This window comes from Copadichromis virginalis, linkage group LG9, assembly GCF_057382275.1.
Source record: "Copadichromis virginalis isolate Kocher_CV1m ecotype Utaka linkage group LG9, C_Virginalis_male_GT1.1, whole genome shotgun sequence".
Taxonomy (NCBI): Eukaryota; Metazoa; Chordata; class Actinopteri; order Cichliformes; family Cichlidae; genus Copadichromis; species Copadichromis virginalis.
The window spans coordinates 21763875-21783291 of NC_140626.1; the positions used below are offsets into that span (position 1 = coordinate 21763875).

Consider the following 19417-nt stretch of genomic DNA (forward strand, 5'->3'; position numbering starts at 1 on the left):
TTTAGCTCACAGAAAATCGCAGGACTGACAATGTGTCTGTACTGATCTACTACATGTTTGCAGGTACTTCTGCTCCCTGGACTGGCCAAATCATTGTCACGGAGGAGGAGCCTGCAGGTAGGAGGTCAAATGCTTTTGCATGATGATTTATATCAGAGAGTGACTCAAGTAGAAGGGGATTATAAAATTCTCCAACTCTGAGTCCACCTGATTCAGGCTTATTAACCACATTCAGGGAAGAAGAAGCACCTGTGCTTTTTCATTTATGCTCTATTTATTATCAATGTAATTATTAAAAAATAATAAAGAAGAAAGGAATGATAACATTTCTTGAATAGATGCATTTTCCAATAAGTGGTGGATGTGATCTTAATACATCCATCTGGTGTTGAAGGGTCAATCTTTCTTTTTTGGAGACTTGACTCTTTCCCTTTTGACCATCAGAGGGCATTGTTCCCAGCAAACCCTGTGATCTGCAGGTGACAGAGGCAACCAAAAACTATGTGGTGCTGAGCTGGAAGCCACCCGGAGAGAAAGGGCTTGAGGGTGTCATGTACTATGTGGAAAAGGTAAATTATTCCTCCACTTTTCCTCAGATGCACTTTAACTAAACGTTTCTGTTTTCCTGCATATGAGATTGTTACATTGCCTGAGTTTCAGTGACAGTGTGACGTTTTCCTCTTTGCCCATCAGTGTGTTTCCGGTACAGACAGCTGGCAGAGGGTGAACACGGAGATCCCAGTAAAGTCTCCTCGCTTTGCGCTGTTTGATCTCGCAGAGGGAAAAGCCTACCGCTTCCGTGTCCGCTGCTGCAATTCTGCCGGTGTTGGCGAGCCATCTGACCCGACTGAGGCCACCACAGTTGGAGACAAGCTTGGTCAGAAGAGAGATAAACATAAACATAGAGAAGATTAGCTCTTTTAGATATTAAGAATCTTATTTGTCACACAATGCTATCAGGCAAACTGGTCCCAGACCTGTTTTGCAGTCATGACTCCTGCATCACAGATCTGATGAAACTGAACATTTGCACGGTACAAATATATTATGTTAGCACTGACTCAGCCCCAAAATGTAACTATTCTTGTGTGCAGATATCCCATCTGCCCCAGGAAAGGTTATTCCCACCAGAAACACGGACACATCAGTTGTTGTGTCCTGGGAAGCGTCTTGCAATGCCAAAGAGTTAGTGGGATACTACATCGAGGGCAGCATTGTGGGGAGCAACGTGTGGGAGCCCTGCAACAACAAGCCCGTGAATGTCACCAGGTAAAAATGACCCCTCTTGTTTTCTTTCAGCAATTTCTGATACAAATTCATGGCTGCTGCACTTTCTGCATTTACAGGTTCATCTGCCACGGTCTGATCACAGGAGAGAAGTACGTGTTCAGGGTGAGGGCGGTGAACGCTGCAGGGATCAGCCAGTTCTCCCAGGAGTCAGAGGCTGTGGAGGTGAAGGCTGCTATTGGTGAGTACAGTGGATCCATCACATCTAAATACAACAAAGTAATGTAGTAATCAGAGGACGTTAATAATTCCAGTTTACTGCTATTTAGATTAAGATTTGTTTAGAGATGTTAAAAAAACTAAACTGTTGGTGTTAAATTGTGCATTTCTGAGCCAGTTGTGCTGGAAATTTCAACAAGGCACACCTCTTGGACGCACTGAACACCACAGACTGATCACTGCTATCATTAGCAGACTCTCTATGTGGAAGAAATAATGCAACAAGCTGATTTTTCTTGATATTTTACCACGAATTGTGTTGTAGGCTACGGTTCTCTTGAAACATGTCTTCAGCTCCCACACTTTCTCCACCATTGTTCCACTCTGTCACCCTGTCACATTATTCTGCACTGTCGTATGCTCTACCTACCTCCTACCCTGTCTGGCCACATCTCCTCTAGCGCCTCCTCCTCCCTGCACAGCCTGAGGCGGGGCTGGGGGTCAGGACTTGTAGACTTCCTCTAATTTGGGTCAGTGCGATCCAATTCAGCGGTCGTTACAAAGTAGCTCAGTGTCACACATCACCACTATCACCACCACCTCCCCGCATCTCCCCTATCCTATCTCGGGCACAGGATGTGTCGGCAACCCCACATTAGAGCTAAAGGTACCACCATTCGAACCCCCCCTGTTATCAGCTAGCAATGTTATTGTTCCGTTGATCTGATTCTTTATAACTCAATATTTTTACATTATTTCATTCAACTCAAAGTCAATAAACTGCACCCTAACACGTACTTTGCATGCCAGCAACAGAAACAGTGTTACTGTTTTAATAATGATGCTGTTACTAAATTCCTGCACGTGTTCCCTAACAGTAACATCTCTCTGCATTAATACTAACACAACTTTCAGCCTTTGGATGTCACTCATTCACTGGCTGGCTTTGCGCTGAGCAGCATGCTTTGTTATCCCTTGTGAAACACTCTTAGCAAGAATGCCAGTGCACATATATTTTAAGAAGAAAGATGTGTTGTTGATGACACATCCTTTTCTGCTGGAATAATGTGTTACTTCAACACAGTCTTCAAGGCTGATTCATCATTAGAAAAACGAGTTGTGATGCTCATATGTGCAAGGAGTAATACTTCAGGGTCCTTAGGGACTAGTAAAGCGCTATATAAATACAGGCCATTTACCATTTAGTTTAACAAATAGATGCCTTACTGTGCCTGAGACTTTGCTGCTTAACTAAATTGTGCCCATAAGAGGAGGATTATGCTGGTTTTTGAAGGAAACCATGAACTTTTGCACACAAACGTCAGATTTGGGCATTTTCACAATCAGAATAGTTTTACTTTCTTAGAACAAAAAAACTAAGATGAGATTCCAAAGGAAATTCTTTTTGGGGGGTATTTTACAACTGTTACTGAAACCACACAGACCGATGCAGCAAATGCAAATAGATTGTTTCAGCACAACAATCAGCAGTTTTTTATATGACAAACCTATAAATTTATACAGCCCGAGTTCCCAAAAAGCTGGAATGCTGTGTAAAACCTCCATTAAAAACAGGATGCAATGATTTTAAAATCTGATAAAACCATATTTTATTCACAATAGAACATAAAAAAATGAGTGTTTAATGTGAGACATTTAATTTCATGAAAAATATTAGTTCATTTTGAGTTTGATGGTAACAGGTAAGTAGTATGACTGTATAAAAAGATCATCTTAAAGAGTTAGAGGTTCTCAAAAATAGAGATGGGTCAGTCAGTCAGATCTGTAAGATAAATCGGTGTACAACTTGAAGTCAAAAGATTCAGAGAGTGTGGAGAAATCTGGATGTGTGCGAGCTTCAGGCCCTCAAGTGGCACTGCATTAAAAACAGACATAATTCTGTCGCGGGTTGGCCTCACTGAAATCACTGTCTGTTATACAGGTCACTAAGCAGAGCGAGCTTGTTATCAGTGCTCAGTTCAAAAGCCTGCATCTGTGAAGGTATGGAGGTCCATTAGTGCCTATGGAATTGGCGTCTTGCCCATCTGGGAAGACACTATAGATGCTGAAAGGTATATACAGGTTGTAGAGCAACAAATATTCCCATCCAGATTCTTTTTCAGGGAAGCCCTCGTGTATTTCAGCAAGACAATGCTAAACCCCACACTGCATCTACTGAACAACAGCATGGCTTCATAGGAGAAGGGTCGAGGTGCTGCCTTTCACCAAGTCAAAACATATTCAACACATCATGAAATGAAAAATACAGCAAAGAAGCCCCAGGACTGTTGATCAGCTAGTGTTCTTTATCAGACAAGAATGTTCCAATTTTTTGAGATGTGTTGCAACAATCAAATTCAAATTGACCTTATTTCTTCTTAAAAAGGCACTTTTTCTCAGTTTAAACACTTGACATTCAGTTCAGTTCAATTCAATTAAGTTTTATTTTTATAGCGCCAAATCACAACAACAGTCGCCTCAAGGCGGTAGACCCTGCAATAATGTATACAGAGAAAAACCCAGCAATCATATGATCCCCTATGAGCAAGTACTTTGGGACAGTGGGAAGGAAAAACTCCCTTTTAACAGGAAGAAACCTCCGGCAGAACCAGGTTCAGGGAGGGGCATCTGCTACGACCAGTTGGGGTGAGAGAAGGAAGACTATGATCTACTGTGTATAAAATACAAATTTATGGGATTTGTAAATCAATGCATTCTGCTTTTAATTTACATTTTTTGGTACTGGAATTTTACAATGTGCCACCAAAACACTGAAATAACCTTTGAGTTCACTTGCAACTGAAGGAAAACTCAGAGTAATTAAAACACAGCACTACCACCCGTGAATTAGATCATGGTGTGCTGTTACATTTGGTCTCGATATACAACTTACATCACTTTTGGAGCTGTAATCTAAGAGATGATGGAATCTGTTGGCATTGTTTCTAAAGTCATGAGTTTTTTCATTAAGGGCCAGAGCAAAGCCGCGCACCCACATTATTGGCCGGCTGTTCTGTGTTACGTGCCTGCGTGCTCTCATAATCCCAATTGAAGCCTGCTAACATGGATGTCACCTGCTGGTCATCTTGTCTTCATTTCCACTCCCAGTCAGATGAAGACATTGTTCTGTATTTGACTGCCAGTTCAGCAAATATTGCTTTTTAATGTTTTTGTGCTTGTTTCTTCTTATTCTGTTCTCTTAATGTGGTGCGATTGAGAAATGAGCTGTGGATGGATTTGTGCCTGTTTTTAAAAAAGCTTCTTCTGCTTTTCTCTGCTAACACCCGTAGGGGGCGGCATCCTACACGGTGTGTTGCCGAAGATGGGGCCGGGGGGTAACGCGGGACAACTAACTGAGCACAGGCCACGCTGGACGGGAACGCATGACACTGTCCAGTTCCCTCCCAACACTATGCAAAAGCGCAATAAAGCTCAAGCTGACAGTGAATCCAGGGAAGGGGCCAGGGCTGCTAGCTCAGACCTCACAGACCCTGACCCCAGGGAGACTAAAAACAAGTGGGGCAAGAGAGGTGATGGGTCCCGGGCCCCTGAGCTGGCAAAAGACATGCACTCAGAGCCTGTGTCAGGCCCAATTCCTGAATCACATACTGACACAATCACAGCTGCACACTGTGACCCAGTAACTGCTGAGGCTCAGGATCAGGCTGTGGAGACAGCTGATGAGCCTGACGCCTCGCAGGCACGTAAGTTCTCAGTAGATGGTAATCGGGAGAAAGCGAAGCCCCAGAGAGAGTCAGCAGGTGAGCACCGAGGAAAACCTTTTGTCAAATCCAAATAAAACCACAAAGAAAAGTACAGTTTTTACCCACTTAAGAGCCATAAAAATATATTCTGCCTTGACTTCACATCAGTTTTGTAGGTACAAATAGTAACTTGGCTCTTTTTGAAGGTAAGTCAATCCAATTCACCGCCAAACCTGGGTTTAACTCATGCTTTCTGGCCGCCACCAAAACCCTAACTTATATGTGTAGTGTCAATCACCTCAGGACCTGCCACTCCTCTGATTACCCAGAGCACTTTAACACACAAAGACACCAAAGCAATTCATGGCAGGAGCCCCTTAATCACACCCTGTACTCGAAAAGTGGGTCATCCAACCAAGAGAACACTTGTGACCTGAGACCTTTTTGGGAGTGCACTCTGGACTTAATCAGACACCCACCTCCCAGACGCTTTGACCACATTCTCACTCCTAATCAGGAGAGGGTATAAAGTTCATGTGACTATTTGTACTCGACAGGCTGCTTTATTATCACAGTGTTACTTGATCCTGCTTTTGTGGAGACCTTTGGCTCCCAGTCATTCCTTTAACCTGGTCTCTGAAATCGCTGTGCCCTTTGTTACCAGGAATACAGTGTAACAAGCAACATGTAACTGCACACTTTCTGACTCAGTGTATAAAACAGTGGTTTCTAAATTAGACTAATCTGTATTTATCTTTTGAATCTGGAACTAGAGAAAAATAATTTAATAATCTTACGGCTGCTGACTTCATAGTTAGAGTGCAGACATAACAATTAACTCCCAAAATCTCAATGTCACTGAGCATTAAGGTTACAAATGTGTTGGGTTGGACGAGATGTTGTTACAGCAGGTATTAACCTACAACTGTCTCTGAACCCACTATCCAGTAATCTTTAACATTGTAAGGAGAGTAACTGCTGGTGAGTTCCTGCTGTAAACTGTTTCCAATAATGGGACACTGAAGCTCTTTACAGGGAAAAAAGAGGCGTGGGAATTAAAAGTATCAAATCTTTTGTGGCGCTTCAGTTTCCCATTACGTCAGTTTTCACGCCGAGGTTTTGCCGTATTAATTTGCGATTTGCGTCTCAGCCTCTCCCGCTCCACCCTATGGCATCACCATCCTGGAGTGCGTGCGCGACTCCATGGTGCTGGCCTGGAAACAGCCAACTTTCATCGGAGGCGCTGACATCACCGGTTACTTTGTGGATTACCGTGAGGTCATCGATGGCGTGCCGGGAAAGTGGCACGAGGCCAACATTAAGGCTGTCAGCGAGAGGGCCTACAGGGTGGGTTGATATGAAAAAACACCATCCGAGCCTGAAGTTATATGTGCTGAATGTGCAAGGGGCGAGTGTCTTTGTGTCTTTGTTTCCAGGTGTCCGATCTGAAGGAGAATAAGAAGTACCAGTTTCAGGTGCGAGCAGCCAACATGGCTGGTGTCGGCATCCCGTCGCTGCCCAGTAATACCTTCCTGTGTGAAGAATGGACCATTGCTGTCCCAGGTTGGTTGGGCCACATGTTTCACCAACTGAGAGAATATTTTAATGAACCATTTGATGAACAAAAACAAACAAAAAAAAAACCTCCCAATGCACACTGCTTTATTTTTCTGTCACCGATGTTGCACATAAATACAACTATATCAGAGAAATATGGTAAATGATACAAAAAAAAATGAATTATTAGATAATTTGGTAACTTTTAATGTTGAAGAAAGTCACTTTATGTTATAAATATAAGAAAAAATACCAAAACAAATGTTCATCATCCATGAAAATGTCTTAATTGTACATATTTCTCCTGTTTGCCATTTATTCCTGCTGTACCCACAATTTTGTTGTACATGTATAATTACGATAAAGTTCTATTCTATTCTATTCTATTGGAATTGTGAACTGAATATTTACATGTTATAGACACGGTTTCTGACAACACTATCACTTTAGGGATTTACAGAACCTTGAAAGTGACTGAGTAAACAGGATTTGTTATTTAGCCTCAGTCATCTTTCTGGGCTGCAGGACCTCCACATGATCTGCAGATTAGAGAGGCGCGGAACGACTCTCTGGTATTGCTATGGAAACCACCTGTGTACCAGGGCCGCGATCCTGTCAACGGGTTCTATGTTGACATCAAGGAAGCAGATGCACCAGAGGAGGCGTGGAGAGGAGTCAACACCAAAGCCTTAGAAAAGACATATACAAAGGTGCTAATCAGGAGTGCATTTATCTGAGAGATTCCCAAGTTTTAGCAGGATATCACAAATATATTTCAACATTTCTTTCTTTCTTTTTTTTGCAGATTAAGGATCTTAAGGAGGGAGAGAAGTATGTGTTCCGTGTGCGTGCTCAGAATAAAGCTGGAGTAGGAAAAGTCTCAGACGTGACAGAGCCGGTTCCCGCTCTGACCAAACCAGGTGGGATGAAATGATGGAACAAGTGAAGGTGACACTACAAAATTTGAGCAGATGAGATTTTTACCTTCTTGTTTTTTTAGGCACGAAAGAGATAGTCGTAGATGTCGACGACGACGGTGTCATCTCCCTGAACTTTGAATGTGGCAACATGACCCCCGACTCCAAGTTTGTGTGGTCCAAAAACTACGAGGACATCACAGACACCTCCCGCCTGACCACAGAGACCAAGGGAACCAAGTGAGATGGCAACATTTTTAACATTAAGACTATTTGAGCATCCCTCTCACCTCTCATGTCACGAATGCTGTGTTTCCTCTGCAGGTCTAAAGTTGTTTTCAATCATCCCGGGGAGGAGGACATTGGAGTTTACTCATGTCTTGTCACTCACACTGACGGTGCTTCATCCAGCTACACTCTCTCTGAGGAAGGTGGGTTTGAAAATTGAGAGAAAAGAAGATTTTTCATATTACATGATGTGTTGCTTTTCTCATCTTGAATCCTGAATCTCTTCTTGTTTTCTTTTCAGAGTTAAAGAGGCTGCTGGAGATCAGTCATGACCACAAATTCCCCAGTGAGTGCTTCACATGGTATTTCTGCTTTATTTAGTGGTTTGTCATGAACTGGACGGACTTTCTAACTATTTCTTCATCACTTTCTTTACACCAGTTATTCCTCTGAAGTCAGATCTAGCTGTGGAGCTGCTGGAAAAGGGCCGCGTTCGCTTTTGGCTGCAGGCGGAGAAGATGTCCAATAACGGCAAAGTCGATTATGTTTTCAATGATAATGTTGTCTCTCAGGGGGAGGTCAGTGAGAATCTGCGTTCAGATATTTTACTTGTGTGCTCTACCTGTGTTTTAAAGTAAAAAATTTGCTGCTTTATTTGGGGTGGTAGAAATATAAAATGAACTTTGACAAGAACACCGGTGTGATTGAGATGACCATGGAGTCTCTGACCCCGGCGGATGAGGGCACGTACACCTTCCAGCTGCAGGATGGAAAAGCTACCAACCAGTCCAGCTTGGTACTGATAGGGGATGGTATGTTTATTTAAAAAAAGAAAAAAGAAAAAAGAAAACGTGACTTTTAATTGTGAATGAATGTGTACAGTCAAGGATAAAAAGCTCAGAACGTTATCCATATAAAATAATTTAACACTCTGCCACGCTGGGTATATTTTGATTAGGTTTGATAGAAAGTGGCAACCCTACAAATTAAATTAAATAATATCTCTCATGTGAAACAACCAAAACGATTTTACTTTCAGCAGTAAAGCAGACTGTACCAGAGGCCATTATGGCTCAGGTGGTGGATGGTTTGATACCTGCTCCTTCCAGTCTGTCTGCAAGCATTATTAAATAAGTGTCCTAAGGCCAGATATTGAATCCCAATTAGTCCTCTTCATGTTTCTCATTGGCATGATCACTTAAATATGGTTAAAGTGGCTTTTAGTAGGAAGCACAAAACCAAATTCTGACCCTACCATCAGAATGTTGCACCAGAAATTGATACATAACAAACCAACAGTGTTTTTCCAATCTTCTGTTGTCCAGATTTGGTGAGGCCGTGCAAACTGTAGCCTTAGTTTCTTGTTCTTAGCAGAGAGGAGTGGCACATCTTCTACTGTAGCCCATCTGCTTCAAGACTGGACGCGTTGTGTGTTCTGAGATGCTCTTTTGCGTACCTTGGTCATAACAAATAGTTATTGGTAAAAGGACTTATATAGTGCTTTTCTATTATAGTTGAGGATTAAAAGTGCTATATAAAAACATTTATATAACATACTTATTCGTCCATTGAGGCAAGCACTTTTTTCTAGTGTTTTCTAATTAACATTCACACTCCAATAAATGCATCGGAGAGCAACTCAAGGTTCAGAAGATGAGCCAGGGATCAAACACACAATCTTCTGATTAGCAGATGACCTGCTCTACTTCCTGAGCTGCAGGGTGGCTTTTCTCTTCCGACCTCTAAGATCAAAGTGGCATTATCTCACATCCTAGAGATGGTTGTTTGGGTAAAATCCCACCAGTTTCTGAAAATACTGAGCCACACATTCAAAGTCACTTAAATCATTCTTTTCCATTCTGATGCTTGATTTGAACAAGAGTTTTTCTTAACCATGTCTGCATGCCTAAATGCATTGAGTTGCTGCAATTATTTGATATTTTGATAGAGCAGTTTAACAGGTTTAGCTCATAAAGTGTCTGGTGAGAACTCAACATCTGCAACATATGAACACTAGAGGGCACTGAAACATTTTAGAAATCATGTTGTAATAGCTCCAGCTAAATTCTAATTTCATTTAATTGCACTTAATGGTATCTGTGTTGTTTTAAACCACAATTTATGAAAACTGTCATTTGTGTATTTTTCAGTGTTCAAGCAGCTGCAGAAGGAATCAGAGTTCCAGAGAAAGGAGTATTTCCGAAAACAAGGTAAGCGCCTGAGCACAAGAGTATTTTAATGACTGATGGATCTGTGTTATTCTCAGAGGCTTAATCTGTTTCTTCAACATTTAAAACAGAACAAAAAATATAAAAGCTGACAGTAACTCACACAGAAGATGCTGAAACCAGCAAATTTGGAATTTTTGCTTAAAAGTGATGAAGATTCATTAATCAGATTAACAGCTCTATGAAAATTTTCACAGAATTGAGTTTTCATTATTTGCCCGATTGTCATCATTTTACCTGCGACGTTTGTTCCAGGCCCTCACTTTATCGAGTACTTGAGTTGGGAAGTGACACCAGAATGCTGCGTTGTACTCAAATGCAAGGTGAGCCTGTGTTTTAGAGATTTTACTTGTACATTTTTTTCTTTTTTAATGTAACTGAGCTCTGAAAACATCATCCTGCTGTGCTGGAATTCAGGTGGGCAACATGAAGAAGGAGACCTCTGCACTGTGGCACAAAGACAGACACCAGATCAAAGTGGACGAGCACCTCAGCTTTGCAGAGGGAGTGCTGAAACTGGAAATTGCTCAGGTGAGAGTGTGAGAAAGTGAAGTGTGAATATCCGTATATATGTGTGTATATTTCTGTACTGTATAACCACCTTTGAATTCATTTGCATATATGGCTGTAAATGTGCTGCTCTGTTTCCCTCTGTGTGGATCTTTCTGTCCTTACCTTCCAACAGAGACAGGAATATGTACTATATACATGGAGGGCTGACTGGGCACAGGTGAAAAAAAGTCAAGAGAAAATAAATATTTTCAAAATAAAACAGGAAACAAGCCAGACATTTGAACTGCTCTGTCACAATCTCTGTCTTCTCTTTTCATCTAACCCATCTCTGTCCCTTATCTACTGTATAACTCACGAACCCCTCACATCCCATCGTGTCGTATTTTCTGTAAACGTCTGTCCAATTATGACATGCTTTCCTCACAGGTAATTCAGCATATAAACATGATGTCACATGTGTCCCATTGCAGCGCGACCTCCCCGCAGACACAGCAGACATTGTCGACAGCCCGATCTGGAGAAGACTTAAAGTTGGGATCAGTTATCTGTTGTGACCGTGGGCCAACGGCCACCTCTGGTTTTCCCGTTTTTGCCTGAGAATGCTTTTCTTTTTTTTTCGTAGCTGTTGTTCGCCTCTTATTTTTGCTTTTGCGTCATATACGTGTGCACTGCAGCGCCCCTAGCTGAAGAGAAGCGCTTGCCTTTTTCAGACGAATACGCTTAATTTCCTTTTGCAAAACCTTCCTGAGCTAATTTGCTGTTGCATTTTTGCTGTCAGATTTCCAAGAAGGATGCTGGTGTGTATGAGGTGATTCTGAAGGATAACAGAGGACAGGACACCTCCACCCTGAATCTGACAGACCAAGGTAACTTTGTATGGCAATACAACAATGAAATCAGAAACAAATGCAGCAAATGAACCACTTAGGGTGATAAAATGTGTCTTTTTTTTAAGGTTTCAAAGACTTGATGAATGAAGTTTTCAGTGTTATCGGTAAGAGGAAATATTTAGTCCACAGATGATGTACATATTTAACCCAACACACATTAAATAAGGATGTTTGTCTTTGCAGCCAATTCCTCCACTCCACTGAAGATCACAAGCACAGATGAGGGCATTAGACTCTACACCTTTGTCAGCTACTACAACGACTTGCTCCAAGTCACATGGCACTACAAGTAGGTTCTTGGTTGATTGACATGAACAAAACAAGCAACTTTTAATCAAATCTATACCTGATGTATATTCAATTTTCAGTTGTGAGTTGTCAGGATTAAACCAAGTGTTCATCTTATCAGACGCTTCTGTGCTTTTGTGTCACAAAGTGGCCTTTAACATATACGTTTTTCATATCGTCTCTCTGACAGGGATTCAGCAATTGCCTTTTCTGACCGCATAAAGAGCGGCGTGGTCGGGGAGCAGCTGTGGCTTCAGATCACAGAGCCCACAGAGAAAGACATGGGCAAATATGCCATCGAGTTCTACGATGGAAAAGGTGGCCTCAGGAGGACCGTTGACCTCTCTGGTCAAGGTGAGTGTCTAAGTGACTTTATAACTGGGCTGATTTCACATCTTAAACTTTTTTCATCTTGCCAGCTTCCAACATGTTTACATGATGTGAAAAGTTTGATTTTCTTTTGTAGGAATTATCACCTCAGTTATCAGTTAGATTTCTTTAACGGGATGTTTTGCAATTATTGTATGCTGTGCGACACAAAGATGTGTCTTGGCCTGTAAAACTGATTCTTACAACTTTTGTTTTACAGCATTTGATGATGCTTTTGCAGAATTCCAGAGACTCAAGTAAGTCATTAACCAGCCTATAACTAACATTTCTTTTCTGTATGTAGCCACAGTCCCAGCAAAGCTTTTCTCATATAAGGAAAAATGATGTAAAGAATGTCACTTGTCATTCTCAACTTTGACCTAATTTGTCATTCTCTCCTCAGAGCTGCTGCTATTGCAGAGAGAAGTAAGTAGTACTCTGTTTACAATAGCTCCACTTCTTTAATATTTGGTCTTTTCAGATCTGATAATGAAGATGCTGAATCTTCATGAAGACGGGTTGCAAATATATTGCTTTTAAATCAGTTTCAAATTATGTAGCTAACTTTACTGTGACTAAAAGTACAACCAGGGCTCAGTAACTTGACTATTAATATGATTTCAGTTCCTCAATTTATTTTCTTCCTCCACTTCCGTTGACTTAAAGTATAACATGTTGTAGAAAGCAAAAATTTTTACATTCCTAGTTAGAGTCATTTGTGTATTTGATTTGTGTCAACTACTTAAACTGAGTTATAGAAGTAACAAAGGATAAGTCACGTGCTGACATGATACAAAGAAACACCCTCTGTCAATTTTAAAAACTCATCTAATCCATAGAAAAGGTCTAAAAATGAGTTAAATGCAACTTTAGATGAACAACAACACATGACATATTACTTAATGCCATTGAAGTAATTCTTTTGTCTATGACTTCATCAGTGCATCACATCGCTGTGGTTATATACTGGTATATGCACAACTCTCTTAAGGTTGGACTTGGACTGGACCACTGCAGCACATTGATATTTTTTCTTATTCAGCTGATCTGTTGTAGATTTGCTGCTGTGCTTGGGATCATTGTCGTGTTGCAAGATTCAATTTCAGCCAAACTTTAGCTGTCAGACAGACGACCTCACATTTGACTCTAGAATACTTCGGTATACAAAGAGTTAGTGGTGGACTCACTGACTGCAAGATGCCCGGTTCCTGTGGGTGGAAAGCAAACTCAAATCATCACCCCTCCACCACTGTGCCGACAGTCGGTATGAGGTGTTGATTATTGCTAAATGTGGCTCTTTGCATTATGACCAAACAATTCTACTTCGGTCTTGTCTATCCAAGGAAGTCTTGTGATTTGTTCAGATCGAACTTGCTCAGCTGTGGTGCCATGTTCCTCTTGGCAATTCTTCAAAACAACCCATAGTCTTAGCCTATAGAGTCTGAGATGCAGCTCTTGAGTTTTCTGGAATATCTCTGAGCATTGCACGGTCTGATCTTACAATGAATTTGGCAATAATCTTGAATGTTTTCTGCTTGTGAATAACCTGTCTCTGTCACGGTTGCCGCTGGCCAACTGTGGGGATGTGAGGAAGGAGGACCCAGGCGCAGAGCTTTGAATGCAAACAGTGGAAAACACAACAATAAATACTCAGTGCGTTCCAGACTCCCGTGACATGTCCTCTTCCCAGTGCCAGTGTTCCTGTCTCCGCTTCTCAGTGTTTGAGCACCCCGTGCTCACTGCCCTCTAGTCTCCACGCTTCTCCTGGGGAAATAACGGGCAGGCAGCTGTAAGACACACGCAATGCGGCAGACTAACCTTACTGACTGGACGAGAGACTAACGTGAAGTCACGCAATGATCCAGCGTCGGCGAGAGCTCCACCACACTCTTACAGTGCGCCCCAGGGTGGCTGTGGCTACAATGTAGCTTGCCATCACCAGTGTGTGAATGTGTGTGTGAATGGGTGGATGACTGAATGTGTAAAGCGCTTTGGGGTCCTTAGGGACTAGTAAAGCGCTATACAAATACAGGCCATTAACTATTAACCATTAAGTAGCTCCTCCGACGGGGCTTCATCAGCTGTGTGATTGTCTTCAGGTGTGGCAAGGCCACACCTACCAGGCCTGAAGGCACCTGTAAACAGGTGCTCCCAGGCACACACACACACACACACACACACAAACACATACCTGCAAGCAGGGAGAATGAAGGACAGCAACACCAAAAACATATAACGTACAAGTCCATAAATGCTCAGGGACCCTGGATTGCTTAGATCCAGGTCCCTGAGAGTCTCACTGTAGAATATACTGTGTTCATTTGAGGTTGTATTTTAAGACCTGCTAAGAACCAGACTGTTTTTATTATGTCCTGATACATAAAACCTGAGAGTGAGAGGGTGTAGCTATTTTCTTTTTATCATGACTATAAACCTCAGTGGGTCAAAGTGAGCTCTATTCTGTGAAGTTTAAATTAACTCCAGTTAGTACTATAGTTTATTCTAAAAACATTAAGAAAAACTCTTTTTAAAAAAAAAAAAAAAATCAGAGATTGTAATTTAAAAAGCCAGTTTACCATATTTATTGCAAATTTAAGTCCATTGCAATAAAATTGGAATGTGTTAAAAACAACAAGCAACAGCCCTGAACATGAATACTAACCCGAAGACTGTTCTGAGCCACATAAAGTCTTTCATGTTAGATAAAAACACAGTTTGCGTGCACTGTGTGCAACATGCTTTGTTTTTGAAAATCATTTTTCATTAGTTAATATTGTTACTTTTCAGATCGTGCTCGAGTAGCAGGAGGCCTCCCTGATGTGGTCACCATACAAGAGGGCAAGGTAAACAGTTTTAGCTGAATTCATGTGGTTTGCACGTCTTCAACTAAGAGTCTTAACCTTTACAGTGACTGCCCTGAGTGTAACTGAGTTGTGCCTTATTTTCCATTCAGGCTCTCAATCTCACCTGCAACATTTCGGGCAACCCCGTGCCAGAGGTCACCTGGCTGAAGAACGACAGAGAGATCACGTCTGATGAGCACTGCATCCTGAAGTTCGAGTCGGGCAAGTTCGCCAGTTTCACCATCACCGGCGTGAACACGTCAGACTCGGGCAAGTACAGCATCCTGGTGAAGAACAAGTACGGCACAGAGAGCGGGGACTTCACCGTAAGTGTGTTCATCCCTGAAGAGGCGGGCGGCAAGAAAAAGTAAAAGCGGTCCAAATCTTGTCGTAAATATGTAAAAATGATGCGTACTGGAAAAAGTTAAAAAGAAAAAAAGATTTTAAAAAAAGAGGTGGTGTTTGATGGTTTGTGTAGAAATCAGTCAAACTCCCGAGGTGATGAAACTGAACACCAAAAAAAGTACAAAGAAAAGAGTTACTTAAGATTATGATTAATACTGTATGTGAACATTTGGTCCAATAATTACAAATCTCACTGAAAATCTGAAGCTTATTTGTGGCTGCCACTATGAAAAAATGTCACGGTTAGTGTGGAATGTCTATTAAAAACATAAATGTTTTTACATTTGCTACAAATTATGTGGATTTCCCAGCAAACCTGACAAGACAAGTACTTCAGACTGCGTGCAGCTGTCAGATTTACTGAAACCGTGTCATTAAATTGTGGGAAAAATCTCACAGAGACGGCACAAATTTCAATTCTATCTTTCTCAACCTGCAAGAAATAAACTAGTTAAGACAGATGTGCCGGGGTTTATTCCGATGGTGTGCTTTGGAAGTAAATATAATTTGTAGCAAAACAGTTAAAAATGTGCGTTTCAGTGAAATTTTAAACTTATGTGTGTTCCACTTTATTCACATTCACTCTAAATGTTATCTTCTGCAGAAAACAGTACAAGTCAGCTCACTGTCTACTCACTATTATTTATATAACACACGATTTTCCCCAGCCCATAATTAGTAATTATCCTGGATGTTGATGCAGTGAAAACTGTGAGGTCACTGTTAATACCAACAATAGAGGTTATTGTTTCTCTTCCTTTTCCCATTTTTTGATGAGACTAATAAAAAAAGCATGTATTTCCCCACCTCCTCCACCTTCTGTCTTTCCTTTCTGAGTCGTGTCACTTTGATTTCAATTCTTCACCTTTTACGTTTCACTCTCTTGTTTCAGTCGAGTTGTTCCGTTTTCACTCCCGATCACTATTTCTGTAGAAGTTGGACAGCCTGAAGATCCACCACCAGCATGGACACAACTCACCCCCTTCACTGTAATCCTGATATTTGTTGTAGGACAATCATTTGCCGTATCCTCAGGATAACGTGACACTCTCTTTACAATGAGCACAAAAGAGGGACACGAAAAAAGTATTGTCTTTTTGTCATAGAGCACAAATATCCAGAACATTTCTAATTAGATAAAAGCCATTTTTACTATTATGTTCTTCAGTCTGAAATGTAATAACAGAACATAAGGGTGTATTTCAGAGCCTAGGGGCCAGATATTTTTCTTATGCATCAGTTGCTGCATGTATAAATACATAACTTTTAGTTTTTAAGTTAGCTCATTATTAAGTTGGTAATGAGATCCTTCTTGCTTCACATTTTGTTTATACTTACCTGAAGTGACAAAACTATTAGTTATACAAGTTTAAATCAAATCTATTTCTACCATATATATATACATAGGCACTATTAAGTCACCAGCTGTATGCCAAATGGTTAAGTATGTTTACCAGTCAATTTTTTAGGTACACAGCTGCTGCAGATTTGTCAGCTGCACATTTATGAAGGAATCTCCCGTTCCACCAGATCCCAACGACGCTTATTAGATTAAGATGTGGTGACCGGGAAGGCCATTTGATTACAGTGAAGTCATCGTCATGATGAAAAAAACAGTTTGAGAAACCTATTTGAACAACTAAAGGGATGGAAATGGTCAGCAACAATACTCGGGTCGGCTGTGTGGGCCTAATTTAGTTAGTGCTAAATCAAAGTGTGCCAAAAAAAATATCCCCCACATCATTACAGAAACAGTAGCAGCAGCCTGAACTGTCTATACAATCAAGGATTAATGCATGGTTTAATGTTATTTAAATCCACTTCAGTTCCTACCAGCCAAATGTTACTGCAGAAATGGAGGTAACATTTTTTCAATGTTCTGTCAATTTTGGTGAACCCATGTGAGCTACAGCTTTAGTTTGATGATGAACATTTGAACAAGCGTACCTAATGAAGTGTCCAGTGAGTGCATATCATATCACATAACCATAAAAAACTTAACAAAGGGTAACTGTATAACTAAGAAATCCTAAGAGATCACAGTTCAACTTGCACCAGAGTTGGACTCATTGAACGTTTCAGCTTGAGAGCATTTTAAAGAGAAAAGATTAAATAATATTTTTGCATCAAATTAAAGACACAATTCTTTGCAATACATCAGCGAATCTCTCATTGCGATCTCTTCTTTCTTTTTTTAGAAAGTTGCAATAATACAAAAACTTTTGTGTTAATGTAAATTAAACTGAGGTGAAGCTGAAATTTAACATTTTGCAAAAACTTTAGTAGCCTAAATAGCTTAATTATGACAGGTTTTATCATTTTCTCTATGAGATGATACTGTTTTAGCCTTCAGCGGTAGGTGTGATCTCACTGAGCTTCATGGGTAAGTAGTTGATTTCACTTTCTGAATGACTGTATGGTGATTAGTTCATGATTGTAGAGCTTTACCACACTGCAATGTCTCCCTTCACTGTGGATGAACTCAGGTGGAGGTCACAGAGGGGACACCTGACTTGGGGGTGACTTCATATTGGACTGATGAAGAGGGAAATGTAGTGTTTGGCTCAAACACACCAAAGGAAAAGATGAAAACCACACTTACTGGAACTAAAATGCAGAAGCGAAAGGGTGAGGAGTTTTCGTTTGTTGTTTAAACACTGGCAAAATTACAGAATGGTGCAATTTTCCCATGACGGGCTGAAATGCTTACTAATAAATATTTCCTTACAGAATCTGTTTCAAAGGCATCGACTGTGAAAAATGTGGAAGACAGAGAGCAGGGCAAAAAAAGCGAGGCACAAAATGCGGGGGACCCTGCAGAAGTTCCTGCTTTAGATTCAGATCAAACTAAAGAGGCAAAAGTAGATTTGATCAACCAAACACTGCCTGTTGACCAATCAGAAGCTTCTGAGCAACCTGCAGACAGTGCAGAGAAGCCTGAAGCAGTGGCTGAGACAACCTGAAATCACTGAATGAATATAAACCCATTATATACTTTGCTGTGGGCTTATCATAACATATTAATAATAACAATATTCCACTTTACACTAAATGAAATGGGATGGTAGTATTTTAATAACCACATACTGTTTTTCAATATGCTGTGTGTATCTTTTTGCTGTATCTGCCTAAATAAAGGAGCTGTTATACTTCTTTGTACTCCATATTGTACTCTTAAGAATATACAGAGTGATGCAGGCTTTCCAGCTTAAAGAGGCGCCTCTCTAGTTTGCACGGACGAATAAAGCAAACATGAGAAATTCTTGTTGTGAAACAGAGCAAAAATGATCCAGATGAACAAGAGTAAAATTTGCAGAGGTCGATTAAGGCAAGGCAAATTTATTTGTATAGCACAATTCAACAACAAGGTGATTCAAAGTGCTTTACAGAGACATTAGAAACAAAAACAAATAAAAAGCATGATTTAAAATTGATTAAAGCAAGCAAACAAACTAACTAACTAAATAACAAACAAACAAACAAAACAGTATATAAAATCAAAACACATAAAATCACAACAGTAGATAAAATCAGTAGTTAAATGTAAGTTTTGAAATTTAAGCTTAAAAGTGTGGATTTGGTGCTTTATTCAAATGCAGCTGAGAATAGGTGAGTCTTCAACCTGGATTTAAATAAACTGAGTGTTTCAGCTGATCTGAGGCTTTCTGGGAGTTTGTTAGAGATGTATGGAGCATGAAAGCTGAATGCAGCTTCTCCGTGTCTGGTTCTGACTCTGGGAACTGATAAAAAAACCGGATCCAGATGACCTGAGGGATCTGGAAGGTTCATACTGGGTCAGGAGGTCACTGATGTATTTTGGTCCTAAACCATTCAGAGCTTTATAGGCCAGCATCGGAACTTTAAAGTCTATCCTCTGACGGACAGGCAGCCAGTGTAAAGACCTCAGAGCTGGACTGATGTGGTCCACTTTTTTGGTCTTAGTGAGGACTCGAGCAGCAGAGTTCTGAATGAGCTGCAGCTGTCTGACTGATTTTTTAGGTAGACCTGTAAAGATGCTGTTACAGTAAT

General features: G+C 40.8%; 1 protein-coding gene across 3 annotated transcripts in view; it reads left to right on the plus strand.

Annotated features, from left to right (window-relative positions):
- The window catches only part of myom1b (myomesin 1b), a 32847-nt gene extending 14481 nt beyond the window's left edge, over nucleotides 1-18366 (plus strand). Inside the window, exons 14-41 of one of the 3 annotated variants that reach the window (XM_085468192.1) lie at nucleotides 64-117; nucleotides 445-569; nucleotides 694-877; nucleotides 1095-1269; nucleotides 1347-1468; nucleotides 6301-6497; nucleotides 6587-6713; nucleotides 7233-7417; nucleotides 7513-7627; nucleotides 7708-7864; nucleotides 7949-8055; nucleotides 8154-8198; nucleotides 8294-8430; nucleotides 8520-8664; nucleotides 10003-10062; nucleotides 10336-10403; nucleotides 10498-10611; nucleotides 11064-11123; nucleotides 11372-11459; nucleotides 11549-11587; nucleotides 11667-11772; nucleotides 11962-12125; nucleotides 12361-12397; nucleotides 12544-12566; nucleotides 14928-14983; nucleotides 15094-15309; nucleotides 17875-18016; nucleotides 18119-18366. In XM_085468192.1, coding sequence (XP_085324318.1) covers nucleotides 64-117; nucleotides 445-569; nucleotides 694-877; nucleotides 1095-1269; nucleotides 1347-1468; nucleotides 6301-6497; nucleotides 6587-6713; nucleotides 7233-7417; nucleotides 7513-7627; nucleotides 7708-7864; nucleotides 7949-8055; nucleotides 8154-8198; nucleotides 8294-8430; nucleotides 8520-8664; nucleotides 10003-10062; nucleotides 10336-10403; nucleotides 10498-10611; nucleotides 11064-11123; nucleotides 11372-11459; nucleotides 11549-11587; nucleotides 11667-11772; nucleotides 11962-12125; nucleotides 12361-12397; nucleotides 12544-12566; nucleotides 14928-14983; nucleotides 15094-15309; nucleotides 17875-18016; nucleotides 18119-18351 — 3281 coding nt within the window. In that variant the 3' untranslated portion in view covers nucleotides 18352-18366. Of the gene's footprint in view, nucleotides 1-63; nucleotides 118-444; nucleotides 570-693; nucleotides 878-1094; nucleotides 1270-1346; nucleotides 1469-6300; nucleotides 6498-6586; nucleotides 6714-7232; nucleotides 7418-7512; nucleotides 7628-7707; nucleotides 7865-7948; nucleotides 8056-8153; nucleotides 8199-8293; nucleotides 8431-8519; nucleotides 8665-10002; nucleotides 10063-10335; nucleotides 10404-10497; nucleotides 10612-11063; nucleotides 11124-11371; nucleotides 11460-11548; nucleotides 11588-11666; nucleotides 11773-11961; nucleotides 12126-12360; nucleotides 12398-12543; nucleotides 12567-14927; nucleotides 14984-15093; nucleotides 16195-17874; nucleotides 18017-18118 lie in introns of those variants that run through there. The other 2 variants (XM_085468191.1, XM_085468190.1) reach the window with 2 other exon arrangements.
- The last annotated feature ends 1051 nt before the right edge of the window (nucleotides 18367-19417 follow it).